Source organism: Rhinopithecus roxellana, chromosome 2 (genome assembly GCF_007565055.1).
Source record: "Rhinopithecus roxellana isolate Shanxi Qingling chromosome 2, ASM756505v1, whole genome shotgun sequence".
NCBI lineage: Eukaryota > Metazoa > Chordata > Mammalia > Primates > Cercopithecidae > Rhinopithecus > Rhinopithecus roxellana.
The window spans coordinates 130,720,636-130,741,888 of NC_044550.1; the positions used below are offsets into that span (position 1 = coordinate 130,720,636).

General features: G+C 57.8%; 1 protein-coding gene across 1 annotated transcript; it reads left to right on the forward strand.

Annotated features, from left to right (window-relative positions):
* Positions 1-681: 681 nt before the first annotated feature.
* On the forward strand, positions 682-12,884 carry MSANTD1 (Myb/SANT DNA binding domain containing 1). Its single transcript, XM_010384399.2, has 6 exons — positions 682-1,033; positions 1,336-1,770; positions 2,934-3,014; positions 5,591-5,855; positions 9,461-9,736; positions 11,996-12,884. The coding sequence occupies exons 2-6, from the start codon at positions 1,407-1,409 to the stop codon at positions 12,234-12,236; spliced, it is 1,227 nt and encodes a 408-aa protein (XP_010382701.2). The 5' UTR covers positions 682-1,033; positions 1,336-1,406; the 3' UTR covers positions 12,237-12,884.
* The last annotated feature ends 8,369 nt before the right edge of the window (positions 12,885-21,253 follow it).

The following is a 21,253-nucleotide window of genomic DNA, read 5'->3' on the forward strand; positions in this document are numbered from 1 at the left end:
GGAGGATCGTGGCCAACGTGGACCTGCCTACGGAGGGTGGGCTCTGACCCAAGTGGGGCCTCCTTGTCCAGGTCTCATTGCTTTGCGCTGTGGTCAGAGGGACTGTCAGCTGAGCTTGAGCTCCCCTGGAGCCAGCAGGGCTGTGATGGGCGAGTCCCGGAGCCCCACCCAGACCTGACTGCTGCTGAGAGCAAAGGGAAGGACTGACGAGAGATGTATATTTAATTTTTTTAACTGCTGCAAACATTGTACATCCAAATTAAAGGAAAAACATTGAAACCATCCGTTGTTGCTGTGTGAGGCTTGTTTGCTTCATGAGAACCTAGACCTTGCTGAGCTGGAGTCTTAGGAAACAGTCTCCTAAGTGCTTCTCCAGCGGGGGCAGAAACTGTCCCACCAGCTAACATCTGACATTACGGAGGGTCCCCCAGGCAGCTGCCAGCAAGGACAAGCCCTGTGTTTCCTGTAGCCAGGGATGAGGAAGTGGTCCCAGGGCGTGGGCCTGGCTGGGTGCTGCTTCAAGGGCCTTCCCAAACCACAGTACAGGTGGTCTTCCTGCACTGCCGATGGGAGCTGTGGGAGCTGCTGGATCCTTCATGGTCAAGTGATATCATAAGCTTATATGACACACACAAGCCTCAGGACTTGGCCCATGGCACTGGAGCAGGTCATCAGGCCCAGCACAGATTAGAGCTGTGTTCTCACAGGGCCCACCACCTTGCCACCTCCTTGGCCTTTGACATCTGTGTCCCTGACCCAGCTGCTCCCAGGCACCCCCCAAAGCAGCTGGCACGTCCCACCTCTGGTGTGGCCTGGGCTGCTGTGTGTCCACAGGGCCTGCCCGGTCTGTTCTACCTTGTTTCTCCTGTCTGAACCAGCGCCTACTCCAAGAAGCCTGTGCTCAGCCCAGCGGGGATGCTTCTGAGCTCCGGCCCAGCCTCTCAGAAGCCTTGGTGGCCAGTGGTGTAGTCATCGTGGGATGCAGAACAAAAACCTGCAAGAACAAAAACTCTGTGGCTTCCTCTGGTGCAGGGTATTTAGTCAATGTTTGCTGAGGTCCTGTCTGGTTCTGGCGAATTGGCAGGGGTCGTCCACCCATTCTGTCCCTGCTCTGCTGTCCATGCCAGGAGAGACGGGGGCCTGTTGGCCGAGGGGGCAGCTCCTGCTGCCTGCTGTCCTTAGGCACATGCAGGGACCCCCTTTTTCTGAGCAGGATGGGGATCAGTCTGCCAGAGGGATGTGGTGGACAGGCCCAGCCAGGTAAAAATTTCCCCCAGTTGCTCAAAGCATTTGGGGCGGGGCATGCCACTTGAGCTCCCTAAGTCTGTCTCATAGGTGACACCGCTCCAGGGCCCCCCAGTGGCCTCTCCCTTCAGAGCTACCTAAGTTCTGGTCACTTCAGAGAAATGGAGCACCCCCTTCTCCCTGGTCCAGGTGTGGACAACCAGACCCTTGGCACACCTAGCACACGTGTCATGGCTGGTAATTTCAGAAAGAAAAGGGGCCGGGGTCCAGTGGGAAGCAGTGGCGAACCCCTCATGCGTGGGCTTTGCGATCCCTCCCCCTGCCACGGCAGAGCTGCCCTCAGCACAGCCTTCCTCTTCCTCATCGGGGAGCACACCCTGTCCCCTTGCCGGGGCTGTGCTCTGTGCCTTCGGTGGTGTTTGGTTTTGGCTGCTACTGGCTTTGTTCCAAAGAGGATCTGGAAGTCGCTTCCCCTGTGTAGAGCGTGGAGCACTGTAAGTCAGATGAGGGAAGTAGCTGGGGGAGGTGAGTACCAGGCGGAGCCGCCACAGAAGGGACTGGGTAGGGGGCCTTGCCTCCACGTGATGTGACGGCCAGCCGAGGACAGAGGAAGCCCCGTTCCTGGGGGTGTGGGGTGCACCCCTCAGGGAAGCCTGCAGTGGGGCCTGCGGAAAGGCACTCTCTGCGAGCCCACGAGTCTGCTCTATGAGCACCATGACAGTGCCCGTGGGCAGAGGTGGGTCCGGCCTCGTGTCGTCACCAGGACCTCTTGGGAAACCATGTGGGCATCCCTTGCGGGTCCCCCAGGTTCTGCAGTCCCAGCAGCCTGGCTGCCTGTTGGGCAAGTGGCTTGAGCCACCCAGAGGGCCCAGCCCTGTTGTCAGCCACGTCCTCTAGAGGCCCTGCGGTGGGGCTAGCTTTCTCTACCCCACACCAGGCCTCCAAGTATACTGGTCGGGGGTGTCTGGGCCCTGGGTGGGCCCCGTGGACCTGTGAGGTCAGGGTCGGGGCATCCCTGGAGGCAGAGGGCTTAAAATTGCGGGTCTGGGTTCTCCTTGTGTGCACAGGCCCCCTCCCCTCCATGCTTCATCAGGCAGCTGGCCCCAAAACCGCTCGGACAGGCTGGTCCTGAGGTGGATCCTGGCCCCTGTACCCTCCAGACAGCCCACCTGCCCAACATTCCACCCTGCCCCAGTGGCAGCAGTGTTGGCCACATCCTTCCCCTCCTGGCCCCAATTGCTCTGGGGAAGTCCAGGCTCCTGAGCCTGTCCAGGGGCCCCCATGGTTTGGGCCCAGGACTCCACGTGGTTCTCTGCCTTCACCCAAGCCCTGAACTCCTCGGCTGCCAAATCCCCACCCATCTGCACAGGCTGTGCTCACCACTGCTGCTCCTGAAAGATGCCCCTTGGTGGGACGCCCACCTCCTCTCTGGGCTTCTGTGTTTAGGAGCCCTGCTGCCCCCTCCCTTGGTCAGTCCCCATGTCCTACTGGCCTGTCAGGCGGGGCAGAAAAGCTACCCAGAAATGCTGAGCGGGATGAGAGTCTGGTTGGGCCCAGCCTCATTATTTAGAAGGAATAGAGGCCTAGGTGGCATGCTCCTAGCCTGAGCACAGCAGGGCCCTGCCTGCATCCCCAGTCTCCACCAGGGACAGCTCCTGCCGAGGCCTGACCTGCCCCTTCTCCCTCAGGGGCCGCTGGTTGCCCAGCCCCTGGCCCTAGGAGACCCCGCAGCGACCAAGGGTCCCAGCAGGCCATGCAGCTGTGCCAAGGTACAAGCCCTTCCCCAATAGGGGACAGATGCAGGGACCCTCCCAGGCAGGGGCAGCTGGGTGCCTGGTGCTGCCATCTGCTGCCTGCCCAGTCTTGTCCTCACATTGGAGGTCAGTGTGAGGACTCTGACTCAGGAAAGGCCGCAGAGCTTGCCCTGTCCAGGGTCTCCCATGTGCACTGAGCCCAGGAAGAGAGGGTTGGAATTGAGCCATTTACCCTGGAAATGCTGCCTGGAGGATGGTGTGAGTGTGGGGTGGCACCCTGCCAGGCGGGGCTCTGTCTCCCTGTGCCCACTGGAACTCGAGCAGGCAGGGGTATAGGTGCTTCCTCTAGAGCCGTCAGGTGGGGCCCCCAGCAGTGGTGGTGGTGCCCACTGGCCAGCAGCTCCCCCTTCAGCCAGGACAGTAGGCCTGACGCTATCTCCAGCAGCTCCAAGTGGATTTGTGGAAGGGGGCAGGGGGCAGGGTTCTGGGAGGGCTGTGCCCCCTTAGCCAGCACCATGCTGGGTGAGATAGTCAGATCCTGTTACCCCTGTTGTAGAGGTGAGGAAACAGGCTAGCGGGGAGGACATGACTAAGGTCCATGCTGAGTCGCTAGAGCTGCACCCAGAACCCACTGCTGGGACCCCATGACTTTCTGCATACCCCTTGTGCCAGGAGGTGCCAAGAGATGCTGGGAGCCAGCCCCACCTCTGCCCTTGGAGTCATGGCTACGGAAAGGGCATTCGGACAGGCCTCCGACCTCACTGGAAAGGGCCGAACCCTGTTCCTGAGCAGTCGGGGCTTCCCAGAGGAGGTGGGCCTTCTAGTCACTCCTTCATCCGCAGGCACTCCACAGAGCTCTGCGCCAGCCCCCAGCACCGAGGGCTGAACTGAGCAGAGGGGGTCTTGTGGGCCCCTCCCATGCCCTGTGCCAGGCAGTAGGGATGATGTCTCCAGAGCCCAAATGGAAGGGGCTGGACTAGTCTCACGGGGCTGATAGTAGGGCCAGGCCTGGACCAGGAACCCGGTGTAGGGGTGCAGAGACCCCTCTGAGTCCCTCACACATCCCTGGGGCCCTCCCCATACACTTTCCTATCCTGACTGCGGGCAAGAGGGAGCCCCAGGTCACCCTCCCCATGCTGGGCACCCACAGTGGGGCCAGGCACCCCTGCCACGCCCCTGCCCTGTCCTTCCTCTGAGAACCTTAGTTCCACCTCCAGGGTGCCTCAGGGGACAGCAGGGGCAGCGGGCAGAGGCTGAGATGCCTCCCCACTCCAGGCTCAGCTGCCCTTCCTGCGGCAGCCCACACATGAGAGTCTCCTGCAGTTGGTGAGGCCTGAGGAGGGCAGGGGGGTGCCCGCTGTCCCTCTGCTGACCACCGTGGCATTGAGCCTGGGTACCGCGTTCAGCACGGCCCATCCTGCACAGGTGCCGTGGGCTCCACAGAGCCCTGCCTGGCTGGCGTGTGTCACGTTTTGGGTGCTCATGCCTTTGGGAGGGCACTTCTCTGAGCAGAACCCCCAGGCCACACGCTCCGATTCCGCTGCACCTGGGGCTCTCGGCAGGCTGTGGTCCCCCAGAAGCCTGGGGGCATCTCAGTCCCTCAGGGCCCGCTCCGCAGCCTGGGCCTCGAGCCCCATCTCCACATGCCGTGCTGAATCTGGCTGCCCATCAGCTCCCTGCGTACGCAGGCTGTGCCCTGCCATGCCCATGGCTCTTCCCAGGAGTGCCCTGTGGCCTCCCCCTGGCTTGCTGGGCTGATTCCCTCCTGTGTCTCAAACAGAGCTCACCTTTGCCGTCCCTGCTATCCTCGCCAGCTGGTGCCAGAGGCCTGTGTCTGTGTACCCTGTGACTGCACCTCTGGGCAGGGCCTGGCTCTGAACAACCTGGGCTTCCAGGGTCCACAGACCTGAGGCCCAGGGCGCCTGGGTGCTGGAGCAAGAGAAGCAGAAGGAGCAAAGGGTGGGGATGTGGGGTTCTTGTGAGGGCCCAGCCCTAGGACCCCAGGACCAGGAGACCCGGGGTCCCAGGGCCCAGCCCCAGTTCAGCCTGGCAGAGGCCTTCTGAGGGAGCTTAAGGTCCCACAGCCCAGGACTCCCGCCAGGGCCAGTGGCCAGCATTGGGGGACTCAGCCTCCTTGTCTCCTGTCCTTTCTGTTTCTCCCACCTTTTGCCCCTTTTCTCCTTGCCTGGTCCCACCCGAGTCTCCCTCTTGGCCTGCGTGAGCCGGGACGGCACTGAACTGGGGGCCTATCACCTGGGCGGCGGTGGGAGGCAGGGCCGGGAGCTGGGCCGCTGGGTTTGGGCCTGGCCCGCTCACTGCAATATTGATGGCCCGTCAGTGCGGCCCTGATTCCTGGGCTTTCAGTTAAAAGGTTTCTGTTGTTGTAGCTTATGCAGTTGCTCTGTTGCTATGGAAACGTGACATCAAAATGACGTTTCCCGTTTAAAAGCTTTTAACTAAATTCCTGCCTGTCAGATGTAGGCCCCATTTTGAGCGTGGAGCTGCCTTCGAGCGAGCGTGAGCGGCGCCTCCCGCCCATGGTGCGTGGGGCCGGGCCAGGGGCCTCGCTGAGCCGCTCTCTCACCCCCCAGGCGCCTGGAGCATGGCGGCGGCCGAGGGGCCCGGCTACCTGGTGTCTCCCCAGGCGGAGAAGCACCGGCGGGCCCGCAACTGGACCGACGCCGAGATGCGCGGCCTCATGCTGGTCTGGGAGGAGTTCTTCGACGAGCTCAAGCAGACCAAGCGCAACGCCAAGGTGTACGAGAAGATGGCCAGCAAGCTCTTCGAGATGACCGGCGAGCGCAGGCTGGGCGAGGAGATCAAGATCAAGATCACCAACATGACCTTCCAGTACAGGTGGGTGGGCGCGAACGCCATGTGGGCCCCCCAGGACAGGCGGCACCCAGCGTGGAGGCCGCTCCTGGCTCTCTCGGAGCTCTGACTCGGGAGAATGTGTGGGTCCTCTGGCCGGGTATGGGCAGAATCCCACGGGGTGAGACGGGGCCCACGGAAACCGTGTGTGCAGCCTTCCATGGGGGAAGTGGGGAAACTGAGGCCCAGCAAGGGCAGGAAAGCGGTCTAAGAACTGAGGGGTAGCAGGGGTGGGGCTGGTACTGGGCAGAGGCCAGGATGGCTCCCAGGACATATGGGCGGTCTAGGCACTGTCCCTCGGAGGCAGCATCACTCATGGTGGTGCTCACTGACCTCACAGCCTCTTCTCCCATAGGGAGGCGGCAGCTGCCAGTGCCCTCCCCGCCACCAGGCTCCCAAGCTCAGCAGGGGTTTCAGGGGCCTACTGTGCCACTGGGGAATTGAGACTGCAAGTGAGAAGGAGGCTCAGTGCTCTGCGACTTGGAACATCCACTGAGCCTCTGCCATGAGCCTGTGAGCCCCACTGGGGCTGGCCCTAGGGTTAGGGTGGGGTGTTCCCAGAAATCACCAGGTGAGGCGCAGGACGGGCCAGCGCGTGGGCAGGGCTTACTGTGCGAAGAAGAAAGAGATGGAGCCCTGCCCTGGCCCAGGACTCCCAGCGTGGGGGGTCCCGGCCTGGCCCCACCTCTGCTCCTGCCACATGGCAGGTGGGCCCTTCCTGCCCCAGCAACCTGCAGGGAAGGCTGGAGGGGACCACCCAGCCACGGAGGCACTGGCACCTAGGAGGGGACAGCTGTGGTCCCACACACCCAGCATCTTAAAGTGCGTGGGTCTCCAGCCCATTAGGATGGGGTCACGGGTGGGCGGGGGTCATGGTGGGATGAAGGTGTCAGGCACAGGTGGGGTCACAGGTACGGTGAGGGTCTTACAGGGTGTGAAGGTCATGGGTGTGTGGTGAAGGTCACAGGTGTGGGGTGATGGTTTTGGGTCTGGGGAGGGTCTTGCACAGAGCGAGGCTGGCAGCAAGAGCTGGAAGCCGCAGGGGGAGAATGGCGGCCGAGAGCACCCGGCCCTGTGGGCGGCCTGGACCGGGCTGGGCCTGGGGCTACCGGAGAGCCTGCCAGCTTCCAGGATGGGAGGGGCTGCCCTGGGGGCGCCTCACGCAGCTGCTCCACCTCTGGGTCAGGCAGGTGAGGCTGGGAGCACCTGAGCCACTTGTGGGAGAGGCAACCCCCACTGCCCCCCGCAGGCGAGGAGCCAGCCTCCAGCACAGCAGAAGGGGACCCCCAGTCCCCGGCCCTGGTAGGAGCAGGGAAGAGACCCAGCAAGGCCCTGGACAGACCGCCAGGCTGTGGGGTCTCCGCTTTCAGTTGTGTTGATTTGATTTTTTCTGAGCCTTGAAGGAGGGCTCCGGTGCCTGGCCCTGCCCAAAGGCCCCTAGCCAGGCCCCAAAGCTGGGACCTAGGGTGCTGAGCATGACGGATGTTGGGTTTGAGCGGCTGGCTTGCGACGTGAGGGCTAGGTGTGAGCCTGGGTGTCTTCAGAGGCTCAGTGGACGCAGGCAGCTGCCCACAGTCCCACGGTTCCCGTGGCCCCACCGTTCCCGTGGCCTCCTAGCCCTGCTCAGGCACCTGGTGAGGAAGGGACACAGAGGGCGGTGGGAGGTGGCCGCGACTGGTCCAGCAGGCTCCCCTCTGACTCAGGAATTCACGGGCACCGCCTCCCCGGCTGGCTCTGGTTGGTATCTGGCCAGGTTATTCATTATTTATGCTGAAAGCCTCTTCAGAGTCCCAGGGGAGGGTTTCTGTCTCCATTCCTGGAGGCCAGGAGATGAGGGTGCAGCAGAGTGGGGGCCTCCACTCCAGACCCTACAGTCTGGCGGGGCAAGGGCTGTGTCGGTGCACAGCACGTCATGGTTGATGAAGCCCCTCAGAGCTGCCACAGTCAGCCATCGTTCACCGAGGGGGAAGCTGAGGCCCAGAGCCTGAGAGGACTTGCCCAAGGCCACACAATCCTTAGCAGAGGGAGCTGTGGCTGGGTGACTCTATCTTTGTCCTTTTTCTTTATACCCCCCAGCCTCCCCATAGCAGAGGCTTTTCTCATTTTTTTTTCTTTTTTTTACAAGAGCTCTTTATATATTAAGGCTGTTGGGCTGAAGAAGCCTGAGAGGGTGGCTGGTTCTGTGGAGCGTAGTTTGTTGGAGTACAGTTGGGGGCCTCCTACGCTGAGAATAGGCCTTTTCTTGTTTCTCCAAAGAGTGGGCTGGCTCAAGTAGGGCAGAGAGAGAAGCCTGGGGCAGAGATTCGGGATGGGCACCCAGTGCCCGGCCCCACACACTCTGTGCTGGTGTCTTCGCAGCCACGTGCCACCTTGGGCAGCAGCCCCTGCTCACCATCTGGCTGTGTCTGTTTGCTGGGGCACCTCATTCAGAAGCCAGCTTATTGTTTCCAGGGACCAATAGCTACATCCTGGCAGGTAACAAGAGTAGGAGAGAGGAGATGCCCACTCCGAGCACAGGGTGGGTTTGGAGCCCGGACTCAGGGCACTCTGTCCAAAGGCAGAGTAGGGGCTGGGCTCTGGGCCTTAGGAGGTACTGGGTCTGATGAGGCAGAAACCCCTGCCTCACCCCCACCTTGTGGCTTCTTTCCTGGCCTGGCCAGAGCTGTCTGGCCGCCCTGGGGCCCTGTCTCCCCTGTCTTGACCTCCCAGAGCCCCAGGGGAGGTCTGGGGACTTAGCCTCTCAGAGGGCAGGACCTGACTGTGGGAGTAGGTGGGCATAGGGGGTGCCAGTGGTAATGAGGCGTCAGGCAGTGTGGGAAGGGGCCCATCCGGCCCACCCCAGGGCCTCTGGGCAGGTTGCAGGTTGTAGTGCTGGATCTAGGCTCCTGCCCAGACTGTAGGTTCAACCAAGAATGGCGTGGGAGCCCAGCCTGCTGTTTGCTTTATTAAATCTGCCCTGCATCTGGGGGAGGAGCTTACTTCGATCATCCCCATGTCATTGATCTAAAAACAGAGGCTCAGAGAGGTGAATGAACCTGCCCAAGGTCACACAGCGAAGTGTGGAGATGAGATACTGACTCAGGGCTGTGGACACTGAGGCCTGTGCTCTAACGCCAGTGGCTGTCGCTCCCTGAGGCTGCACAGTTATTCCATTACAAAATATTATCACTACATTTATATATCTTATAATACCTTATTATTACAACAATACCTTATTACTCTACCTTTCAAAATGACTTATTTAAAAAGCAGTATTTGCTCATTGCAGAGAGTCTAGAAACTACAGAAAAGTGAGGGAAAAGCAATAGGACCAGCCCCAAGGTCCCAGCATGCACAGATAACCTTAGTTATACTGGGACGCGTGCTTCCTTTTTAACATCTGAGCCCGTTGAGGTCCTGAAGCCTGGCTTCTTTCTAAGTCCAATGTCATCTTGACCCTGGAGCCTGGCCGATTTTGCTGGGGAGGCCCTTGCTGGCTGAGAGCGGCTCTGGCCTGTGCCGGCGTGGTGCGCCCCTCTGCTGAGGCTGGGCAGGACAGGGGCTGGGCCAGCTCTGTTTCTCACCCTTGGCTCTTGTGTCTCTCGTTTCAGGAAATTAAAATGCATGACAGATAGCGAGTCCGCCCCGCCCGACTGGCCCTATTACCTAGCCATTGATGGGATTCTGGCCAAGGTCCCCGAGTCCTGTGATGGCAAACTGCCGGACAGCCAGCCGCCGGGGCCCTCCACATCCCAGACCGAGGCGTCCCTGTCGCCGCCCGCTAAGTCCACCCCTCTGTACTTCCCGTATAACCAGTGCTCCTACGAAGGCCGCTTCGAGGACGATCGCTCCGACAGCTCCTCCAGCTTACTGTCCCTTAAGTTCAGGTAGTGTGTCTGCTTGTCCTTCCCCTGCCCTGGAGTGTCTCAGCCCCCACCATTTAGAGAAAGGGACTGGGAGCGGCGAGGGCGGCGGCGGTCGCAGTGGTTGCAGAGGCCGTGGCTGTGGGCAGCGCCTCCAGGGACAGGCGGCCTCAGACCAGGGAGGGCTTTAGTGTCCACAGGCAGACCGAGTTCGTCTCCCAGCTCCATCACTTTTGAGCTGCATGGAAAGTTCCTTGACTTCTCTGGCCTCAGTCTCCCTCCTATAAAATGGGGATAAATCAGTACCTTTCTCAGAGGGTGGCTGGGAGCATCGTGGGAGGGAAGACACGGCACAGGGCCCAGCACACAGAGGGAGACCAAGCCCCAGACCCAAGAATGCGCCCCCGGCCTCCCTCACCCCACACAGACCCCGCCCTCACAGGCCGGCGGCCCCTCAGCGCTGGGGAGGGTATCGGGCTGCGCCTCATCACGTGTTGCCGTGGGGATGGCCCATCCCCTCTGCCGTCCATCCCACACTTCAGATCAGGCCTGTGCCAGCCGCGTGACTGTGCCTGCAAGATATTCACAAGGCAACGAGGAGCCAGGCAGCACGCAGGACAGACACCTGCGGGGTGGGCCCGGGGAGCCCAGAGAAGGTGCTTTGGAGGAGGGGACATTGGGGTGGGCTTTCAAGGTAAAATAGAAGTTGGCCATTTGGAGGCAAGAACAGGAAGATTGTGGATTTGAGTCACAGCTTCTCCCCTGCCCTGGTCTTCAAGTCTTTCCGTCAGGAGGTGGGGTGAGGAAGGTGTCTCCGAGGAGGGACCCCCAAGCTGGCACCTCCCGTGCCGGGGGCTGCTGCTTGACTCAGGATTTCTCATTGAAGACCTGAGACAAAAACACTTTTGCTGGCAGCTAGAAGGAACCAGCAGGAGGTCTGAGATTTATGGCTGTTGTTCCTGTGGACTGAGCCCAGTTCCCGGACTTAGCTGCCTGGGGCCTTGCACAGGGCTGGGACGTGGAGGCTGCCCTCCCTGATCAGGACCAAAGCACTGCGCTCCTGCCCCTGGGGTTGGCTGCACGCTCCCAGCTCACAGCAGAGTGTGGGCAAGGGGTGAGCAGGCACTGGAGCAGGGCCTTGGGGTTTGTGGGTTTTAGCAGCTCCCTGCCCTTCAGGGAGGTCTGCTGAGACCACGGGTGGCCCTTACCCCAGCAGCAGAGCGCTCAGGAGGTGCCCACAGGGCTGGACTGCCTTTACCTGCCACCTCTACCAGAGCTCCAAGGGCCTGGGGAGAGAGCCCAGGCCTCTTGTGGGCCCCACACCCTCTAGGTGCCTGTCCTCCTGCCTCTCTACCAAGGTGTGCTGGCCCCATTTCTAGGCCACCAGTAGATAAAAGGGAAAAGGGGCTCACATCTCAGGCCCTTCCTTCTGGGACCTCAGTTTCCCCATCTGCCTAAGGCCGGGTGGGGCTGGTGGTCTCTGGCTTCCCTACAGGTGTCCTGAGTACTCCGCACTACCCAGCACCCCCCACCCCTGCCTTCTTCTCTCCCTGGGTGTGGCCTCTCCACCCCTGGGCATGAACTGGGGCTGAGCCCCCACCTACCCAGCTCGGTGGGTGAGGGGTGCTCCCTGGCAGGATGTGCCCCTCTGCAGCCCAGAACATCCCGCCCTTTCCACACTGAAGGGGTGTGGATTGTCCTGGACCCTGGTCCTTGGGATCATCTGCTAGTTGCAAAGGATGGCAATGCCTGTGGCCTCTCTTTCTTTCTCTTCATTTTCTTTTTCTTTTTCTTTTTTTTTTTGAGACGGAGTCTCATTCTTGTGCAGAGTGCAGTGGCACGATCTTGACTCACTGCAACCTCCACCTCCCGGGTTCAAGTGATTCTCCTGCCTCAGCCTCCCAAGTAGCTGGGATTACAGGCACCTGCCACAACACCTGGCTAATTTTTGTATTTTTAGCAGAGATGGGGTTTCACCATGTTGGCCAGGCTGGTCTTGAACTCCTGACCTCAGGCGATCCACCTGCCTCAGACTCCCAAAGTGCTGGGATTACAGGTGTGAGCTGCCGTGCCTGGCCACCCCTGTTACTTTCTTACTGTCAAAGGGGGCGGGTTTTGGCCCCTCCTTTGCACATGGAATATGAGACCCCGAGTAAGTCACCTGACTCCCTGGGGCCTCAGTTTCCCCATTTGCCTAGTAAGATAATTGGGAGGGTCCAGTGAGGCCCCCGGTGTGCCCAGGCTCTGTGGCCAGCACCTTCACAGCTGGCGCTGTCCTTCCAGGTCGGAGGAGCGACCGGTGAAGAAGCGCAAGGTGCAGAGCTGCCACCTGCAGAAGAAGCAGCTGCGGCTGCTGGAGGCCATGGTGGAGGAGCAGCGCAGGCTGAGCCGCGCCGTGGAGGAGACCTGCCGCGAGGTGCGCCGCGTGCTGGACCAGCAGCACATCCTGCAGGTGCAGAGCCTGCAGCTGCAGGAACGCATGATGAGTCTGCTGGAGAGGATCATCACCAAGTCCAGCGTCTAGGCCAGCAGGTGGCGGCGGCGGGGCCGGGCGGTTGGTGGTGCTGCTTGGGCCACCCAGGGCAGGTCACTCAGGCCAGGCGGGCAAGGGGGCCGCCCTGTGAGAGGAGACCGCCTTCCACCTGGCCTCTGGCGGGATGTCCCTTCTGAGGGGTGTTTTGAGGAACCCCCAGGCCCTGGGGACCGTGGGGCTCCAGTCTCCAGCATGAACACCCTTCCTCAGACACAGGCCAGGGCCTCCGGGGGTCACTCTGAGTAAGAACATCCTAGAGCCACTCTCCAGTGTCGTTACTATCAATAATACTTGACATGGCTTTGATATTAAATGTATACTTTTTCATTCTTGCCTGGACCGCACGGTTTGCTGTTGCTGACTTGGTGAGGATGCCCTGATTGATGGATCCCAAAAATGAAAGCAGATGGAAATGGGTCAGGGCAGGCTGGAGCTGGGGGGAAAGCTCTGCCCTGAAGGGAACCTGTGTCCTCCCTCACCAGGACCCCTGCGTCTGTCCTTACATGGCCACCCACGCCTGATGAAAACCCCAGGGAGCCTTCCGGGAGGCTTTTATTCAGCTCTGTTTGGAGCATCAGGTGTTTCTACTGCCTCCTTAGCAATGACCCTAATAAAAGTCGTAACACCTGCTTGCATGCACGGCCCTGTTGGATGTTCTGGGTTCTGGAGATGTCATGGTAGATGACACAAAGGCCCTGGCCTCTTGGAGCTTATGCTCCCATGCGGGGAAGACCAATGGCTCAGTAGAGAAATGCTTGCAGGTTGTGGTAAGTGCTGGAAGGGAGGGGTTGGCGTGAGGACACGGAACCAGACTTACATGGAGCTGGGAACAGTGGCCACACAAGGAATCGCCAGTGTGAAGGCCCAGAGGCAGAGGACGCTGGAGCAAGCCTCAGGAGCAGCTAGGAGGCTGGTCGCCAGCAGCCAGGCCACGGAGGCCGGTGCAGCCCATGGGGAGGAGTGTTCGTGTTTTTCAAGCTTAGTGGGAGTGTTTTGGCTAGTGCAGCTCTGGGTCTGACATCCGCGGGGGACAGGGGGGCGGTGGAGCAGCCACAGCTGCAAGCTCACCTCACTGCCGGCCCTGCCACCAGTTGCAAACTCTTTCCAGAAGCTCCAGCTTTCCAAAAGTTGAATTCTCTATAAGCCTCCTCGGCCAGGACTTGGGCATTTCTTGCCCTGGCTGCAAAGAAGGCTGGGGCCAGGTGTGTTTGAGTCACCTCCTGGAATTAGGCAAGTTGCCGCCCAGATGGAAGGTTCTTGGCAGGTGGGTCAGCAGGTGGACAGCATGGTTTGACTCAGGGTTCAGAAAATCTCCCTCTGGCTGCCAGGTGAGCAGGCCATGGAGACAGCTGCGGAGACAGGTGCGGAGGCAGGCGTGGAGGCAGGCATCCTGCCAGGCAGGGCTGTGGTCATCCTGTGACAGGCAGCAGCAGCTCCTCCAACCCTCTAGGGGGCCTGAAGGTCAGCCAGGCAAGGGAGTAGCTTGGGCTCCACTGGGCGTGGGAGCAGCCTGTGGACCATGGTGGTGTGGAGGATGCCCTAGGCCTGCCTGTGTGAAGGAGAGGCTGGCGTGCTCTGTGGCGCCCAGAGGGGAGCTGGGCAAGAAGGATTCACTTTGCTCTGAGGGTCCTGGAGCTCCCACCCTCCTCAGCGATCTCCCCAGAGCTTGTGTGACGAGGACTCGGCCCACGTTGCTGTGGGATGAGAGGCAGAGTGTCGTGAGGGTTTAATGAGCAGCGGCAGTGGTGGGAGGAGGGAGCAGCAGCCAGCACTGCAGTGCCAGTTTCCAGATGCCAGGTGACGCCGCTGACCTTGTGGTTGGGAAGAGATGCACAGAGCCGGCCTTTGCAAGCCAGTGTGGCTGCCACAGTGCCTGCCGAGAACCAGAAGGAAGGGTGGCCCCAGGGCAGAGGATGCGGGCACATCTAGTGATGCGGGCCTGAGTTTTGGGAGCTTTTGCTCTGGCCAGTTTCCAGCTCAGGGACCCACCCACCTCATAGTCAAGACACTGCCCAAGAAATCAGTTGCTTAACAAACACACTGGGCTCCCACTGGGCACCTGTGCCACCCTAGATGCTGGGGACCCAGCCATGACACAGGCACCTGCCCCCGGCTGCTGACCACTGAGGCTGGCTAGCAGCTCCCACGGGGCCAGTGTGGGGTTCCCGAGCCTCTTAACAGGGAGCCAGCCCCAAGCCCTCGAGAGGGAAGGGTGCCTGTGGCCCTGGCAGGAAGGTTAGGCTGGACGCTCCCGCAAGACGTAGCAGATGGAGGTTCTAAATGATGTAGCGACTTCTTCACCTTGAAATCGCTCTAGAGTCAGCCATGACGCACTGGGACTACAGTAGCTGCCAGGCATCTGGGAAGGCACCACGAGGCGCTGCTGTGCTTGGGTTAGAAGTGGTTTTGGTCTGTTTTCTTCTCGCCCTCTCTAATCAGAGTCGGTGATTCATGCCCCTTTCCACCACCTTAGAGAACTCCTCCAGGCTGCAGCAGCAGCATCTCAGGTCAGCAGAACTCAGCTGTGGAATCTCCTGGGGTTGGTGCCGTTCATCAGCAGCGTGTCCTTGACAACCGTCTGATTTCTGCCTTAGTTGTTGGTTCATTAAGGAGGAAAACAATGATGCTGTTAGCCATTGCTAAAATATTTGATAAGATTCAGCAAAGCAGCGTGTTAACACTGAAAACCAAAACCAGGAGCCAGGCAGATGTGCCTGCTTTTCGCCTGTAGTATTCCATGTTGTTTTGACGTTTTTAGCTGATGCATTAAGATAAATAAACAAAAGAAGCAGGAGGAGAGATGAAGAAAGTAGAGGTACCTTTGTTTTCACATCTCATTTTTGTATACCCGGAAAGCCAAATGTACAAAAGACTGGGAGCTCTTTAAACCGGCTGAAACTTGTTGAAAATGAGAATGAAGAAATGTCCCATTCAGAGTTGGAGTGAATTTAACCCAGAAGGAACAGGACCCATACAGAAGAGAACGATGCAGTCTTATTGAGCTGGAGAAACTCAGCACTCTCCCGAAAGCTCCAAAGTCAATGTCGTCATTTTATTAATGTCATTCCAACCACACTCTCAATAATGCCGCTTTTTGGTTCTGAAGTGGACACGATGATGTTTACATTCATATGAAGAGAGAACAAGGCCGAAAGTCCAAGGCCAGCCAGCATGAGAAGACCGCTCGGCCTCCCTCGGAGTCGCGGAGTTGGAACCGCAGACTGAGATCATGTGGCTGCTGGAGGCCAGGATGAACGTCGGGAAATGGAGACTCCTGCGATGCTGGTGGGACGTGGTATAGCCACTTCCAGGGACAATTTGTGTCCCCTCCTAAAGCTGAAGAAACACAGTTTCCTTCCCTGGGCAGTGCCACTCCTAGACAGGTCACCCTGCAGCAGCTGTCCTCAAACTGAGGACCCCTCAACACTCTTAAAAATCATTAAAAGTGGGCCAGGCGTGGTGGCTCACACCTGTAATCCCAGCGCTTTGGGAGGCCGAGACAGGTGGATCACAAGGTCAGGAGATGGGGACCATGCTGGCTAACATGGTGAAACCCCGTCTCTACTAAAAATACAAAACTTAGCCGGGCGTGGTGGAGGGCGCCTGTAATCCCAGCTACTTGGGAGGCTGAGGCAGGAGAATGGTGCGAACCTGGGAGGTGGAGCTTGCAGTGAGCTGAGATCGCACCACTGCACTCCAGCCTGGGCGACAGAGCGAGACTCCGTCTCAAAAAAAAAAAAAAAATCATTAAAAGTACCAAAGAACTTTTGCTTATGTGAGTTCTAATGACCGATATTAATACACATTAGAATACCTTATTAGAAATTAAACCTGAGACCTTTGGAAAACATGTATTCATTTCAAAATAGCAATAAACCTACAACATATTAACATAAATAACAATTGTATGAAAAACGTATTTTCCAAAACAAAAAGTTTTTGGGAGAAGTGTGGCGTAGTTTTACATTTTTGTAAATCTCTGGCTTAAGAGAAGCCCACTGGCCTCTCATCAGGCTCCAGTCCATCCGCTGTAGGGGTGTTTTGGTTGTGAAGTATAGGGGTGAATGGAGAATCTAAGCCTTACCCAGATGTGTATTTGAAAAGAAAAGGAACATTTTAATAACCTTTGCAAATAATTGGGATATTCTTCCTTGATCCTCTTCCAACACTGGACAGGTGGTGTTTTTTTTTTTTTTTTTTTTTTTGAGATGGAGTCTTGCTCTGTGGCCCAGGCTGGAGTGCAGTGGTGTGATCTCGGCTCACTGCAAGCTCCGCCTCCCGGGTTCACGCCATTCTCCTGCCTCAGCCTCCCGAGTAGCTGGGACTACAGGCGCCCGCCAGGAGCTGGGACTACAGGCGCCGCCACCACGCTCGGCTAATTTTTTGCATTTTTATTAGAGACGGGATTTCACTGTGTTAGCCAGGATGGTCTCGATCTCCTGACCTTGTGATCCGCCCGCCTCGGCCTCCCAAAGTGCTGGGATTCCAGGCGTGAGCCACCGCGCCCAGCCCACAGGTGGTGGTTTTGTACTGGCTGGCTGTGTGTGGAATCTGCAACCCTATCAGTGAACTTCCATTTCATTTCAGGAGAATCCGTGGGTCTGTCTTGTGCTTCATGAACTCTGTCCGTCACGCTTCTGTGACCTCACACACTGGGCCTTTGGTTCACTAAGTTATGCGGAGATTCCAAATGCTGACACAGCTCCTCAATAGGTATTTTAAAATCACTTTTGGTGATATCACCAATCTTAGAAAAGTCTTTAAGCTGGAAAGGTGATGAGCTCATGGTGGTGGATACAGAATTTCAGAATTCTGATTTTTGCATGAAAGCTTGAATTTTATCATCGGTAACAAATGCTGTCAGCTATTTTCTTTGAATCAGACAGGCTCACAGGCTCACTTTGTTCATTTTCAAAAAAAAAAAAAAAAGTCTGTCAGGACACCCAAGGCCGAACAACCAGAGTTTTTGTACATCCTTTTTTCGAGTAAAAAGTGTGCTCCGTACATGTGTTCCAGATCCAGATGGCAGCGCAGCTGCATTTCCCCAGTGTGTCCGTGGGGCAGGTGCGCCTTCCGATTGCTCAGGCAGAACATTGAAAAGACGTGGACTCCGGGGTCAAGACCTCACACACGTGACCATTTTCACTGCATCAAGGACATTTGGAAGTGACCGGCGTTTTGTACTGCGGCTGTGCGGTGCGGAAACCCCTCAGGGCTGCACCAGGGCTGGGGCCTGCCTGTGTTCCTGCTCGGGTCTCGCCACATCAGTGCTCACGTCAGCTCAGTGAAGACCCCGTGAAGACCCCGTGATCATCAGACTATGATGAAAGCAGCTGCAGCCTCAGGGACCCTTGGAGACCCACAGGCCGAGACCTGAGAGCCACTGTCTGAGTGCTGGAGCATGCACACAGCTAACCTGAGCGAGCCTCATCTGTCCTTGCCTGGTACCTGGAGCTGGCTCCCTGGCGATCGGTGGACACACGGGCGCCATCACACAAAGGGACCCTCCATGCCACTGGGTGGTGTCATCACAGCACGTGGGAACCGTGCCCCCAAGAGGACCTGGAGGGACCCCCTGCTGCCTTGTAGGCACTGGGGATAGAGTCAGGTGGAAAGCAGATACAAATCTGTGTCTTTACAGGGTTTCGAGTTGAGGGTGGGGCTAGATCAACAGTAAACACGAGAGTATCCAGTATAAGAGACGTGCTTTCCAGGGAAAGAGGGCTGTAGGGGGATCGGAGCCGTGGGGAGAGAGAGAAGGCCTCCCCACAATGTCACGTGAGCAGATGGAGTGGGAGGGGCGCCCCTCACCTGAGCGCTGGGAGCTGCACTGTCTAGGCGGGAGCCGGCCCTGAGGGCGAGGTGGGCCTGGACAGGAACACCAGGTTTTCTGCTGGGACAAGAGAGTCCCGGAGCAGGGAGGGTCAGGCGTAGTGTGCAGCCTGGGAGGTGGGTGAGAGGTGCTCAGGAGGCATCCTGGCCTGGGGGAGGATACAGTGGTCGGACTGGCACAGGCCTTGGCTGTTGCCTGGGGTGGGGAAACACCGGAACCTGTGTGCTGGCTCTGCGCTCATGGTCATCTCCAGGACTCAGAACATGCGAGAGGCTGCGAGGCGGAGCGTGTGGGGGAAGGTGCTGCCTGCGGTTTCAGCCCAAGTTCATCTCAGCTGGGCCCGGTGGGAGAGGGCGCCCTACCCCTAGAACACAAGCATCTTACACTAGAAGAAGCCAGTTGGAAGCCCCTGGGACCGCCCTGCCTTCCAAAATAGAAGCCGAGAACTGACACATCTGGGGGAGACGCGGCCAGCCAAGCTGTGAACACTGTGCACGTGTGGATTCCTGGCACATCTGTGGCTTGTTGCAGGGACCACCATAGGCTCCCCTCCGCTCAGGGAAGTGGGACCCCTGCACAGCCCCTGCCCAGCACGCAGTGGTCCGCCTGGCGCCTTTCGCTGCCCTCTGTTTATCTCTACCTTGCCAGGCACAAGCTCAGCTTCACTGCTTTCCGTCAAGGCTAATCCGCTCTCCTGCTCTGCACCACCATGTCCAGACCTCAAACGCCTCATCCCCAGCGAATGTCTTATTTACCCCCAGAGGACTAGGGGGTAAAGTTACCCCCTGGAAGACCTAGAGGACAGGAGGGAGCAGGTCCACTGGGTAGCGTGGTAAAACCCACACGTGCCTCAGGTCTGCCCTTCCCAGTGGGGCCAAGTGCCCACACCTTGCACTCCCTCAGAAAGGGTGTGGCATTTGGGGAACGCCTTCGGGGCTGGAGCCACACGTAGGCTGCATTTGGATGTTTTCCCTGATCCTTTTTCCAGGCAGCCCACAGGCTACAGCTGAGGGTGCGCCCGGGGTGAGAGAAGAAGCTGCCGGCCTCTGGGCTGCCCTTGCGGCGTGAGTCGTGCGCTCTTGCTGCCGGGCGTGCTGGGCGGAGGGATGTCTGGGGTCTTGGACAGTTCTTCCCAGGAGGTCACGGAGGAGGCCCTGTGGCTGTGGAACTAAGCCACACCAGCATTGGGAAGTTCTCCTTTGTAAACAGTTTTTAGGGTGTGCCCCTCTCAGCCTGAGTCCGATCTCACAGAGACTCCGCCAGCTGCTGCTCGCTCTGATGACCCCCTTCGGCTCATGCCAGCCCGCCTGGTCTGCTGCTAAGAACCAGCGCTGGCACAGTGTGCATCTCTCCCCTGCCCAGCCTTTTCTTGCACAAGTACATGCTGCTGTGAACCTTGCCATTTTCGCCAATATCCCTGCATTAAAAAGGTTTGCTTCTTGTTAGTGCTGCAGAATGCCCTCCTCCTCTTGACCGGGAGAATCGGATTCCAGTGTGTGGAGGCTCCGCCGACTCATGGGCCCCTTACTGATGGGGGGATTGTTCCAGGCTTTCTGTGCAATAAACCGTGGCGCAGCGGATGTCTCGATGTGTACTTGTGTACACCAGCAAGGTTTGAAGAATGAGACAAAACACTTATTAGCCCTAGGGGAAACGAAAGGCCGTAAGGAAAGGGAAAGTCATGCTACAAATGGTTCACACGTGAGGTCGGGTTGAGATTTACTTTTTTCCACACAGATATCCTGTTGTTACAGCACCGTTTGTAGAAGAGGGTGTCCTGTCGCTATGGAATGGCTTTGGACTCTTTCTTGAAGATGAATGGCCTGTGGATGTGTCGGGCCCGCTCTGGAGGCTGCATTCTGTCCGTGGATAATGATGTCTGTCCTCACGTCAGTGCACACTGTCCTGATTACTGTACGTCTTGAAACCTGGTCTAATAAATCTTTCAACTGTATTGTTCTTTTTAGAAAGTGGATATTTTTTAAGTCTTTAGCATGTCCTCATATTCTTTTTTGTTGTGGTAAAATACACTCAATATACAATTTACCATTTTAATTATTTTATGTATTTATTTTATTTTGTTTTATTTTTGAGACGGAGTTTCACTCTTGTTGCCCAGGCTGGAGTGCAAAGGCAAGATCTTGGCTCACTGCAACCTCCGCCCCCTGGGTTCAAGCGATTCTCCTGCCTCAGCCTCCCGAGTAGCTGGGATTACAGGTGTGCGCCACCACACCTGGCTAATTTCTGTATTTTTAGTAGAGACAGGGTTTCACTGTGTTAGTCAGGCTGGTCTTGAACTCGTGGCCTCAAGTGATCTGCCCGCCTTGGCCTCCCAAAGTGCCGGGATTACAGGCGTGAGCCACCGCACCCAGCCCATTTTAATGATTTAGAAGAGAACAGTTCAGTGGCATCCAGTACATTCACATCATTTGCATCCATCACCACCATCCCTCCACAGAATTCTCCTCATCTTGTCATATGGAAACTCTGTCCCCCTTAAACACAAAGTCCCATTGTCTCCCCACCTCCCCAGCCCCGGGCACCCATCTTTCTTCTGTCTCTGTGCATTTGACTACTCTAGGGACCTCATATAAGTGGAATCACACAACATTTGTCCTTTTGCGCTGCTTATTTCACTCAGCATAATGTCCCACCCATGATATCACATGTCAGAGTTTCCTTCCTTCTCAAGGCTGAGTAATATTCCACTGTCTTCCACCACGTTTTGTTTATCCGTTCTTTTTTTCTTTTCTTTTCTTTTCTTTTTTTTTGAGACAAGGTTTCACTCTGTCACCCAGACTGGAGTGCAGTGGCACAATCACAGCTCACTGCAGCCTCGACCTCCTGGCTCAGGTGGTCCTCCCACCTTGGCCTCCTCAGTAGCTGAGACTACAGGGGCTCGCCACTGCATTCAGTTAATTTTTGTATTTTTTGTAGAGAAGGGGTTTCGCCATGTTGCCCAGGCTTGTCTGGAACTCTTGGGCTCAAGTGATCCTCCCACTTTAGCCTCCCGAAGAGCTGGGATCACAGGTGTGAGCCACCGTGCCTGGCCTTGATTCATGTTTTGAAGCACACTCGGGTTGCCGCGCCTCTGAGCTAATGTACATAGTGCTGTTGTGAACGTGGGCTGTGCGCGAATGTCTCTTAGAGACCCTGCGTCCAGTGCTTGTGGGAA

What these genes read in the sequence shown, in the direction of transcription:
- MSANTD1 (XM_010384399.2), top strand. Translation starts at nt 1,407, where the DNA reads ATGGAGCACCCCCTTCTCCCTGGTCCAGGTGTGGACAACCAGACCCTT. An exon ending in GAGGGAAGTAGCTGGGGGAG is followed by an intron (nt 1,771 to 2,933) that starts GTGAGTACCAGG and finishes CTTCTCCCTCAG; the next exon opens with GGGCCGCTGGTTGCCCAGCC. An exon ending in TTACTGTCCCTTAAGTTCAG is followed by an intron (nt 9,737 to 11,995) that starts GTAGTGTGTCTG and finishes CTGTCCTTCCAG; the next exon opens with GTCGGAGGAGCGACCGGTGA.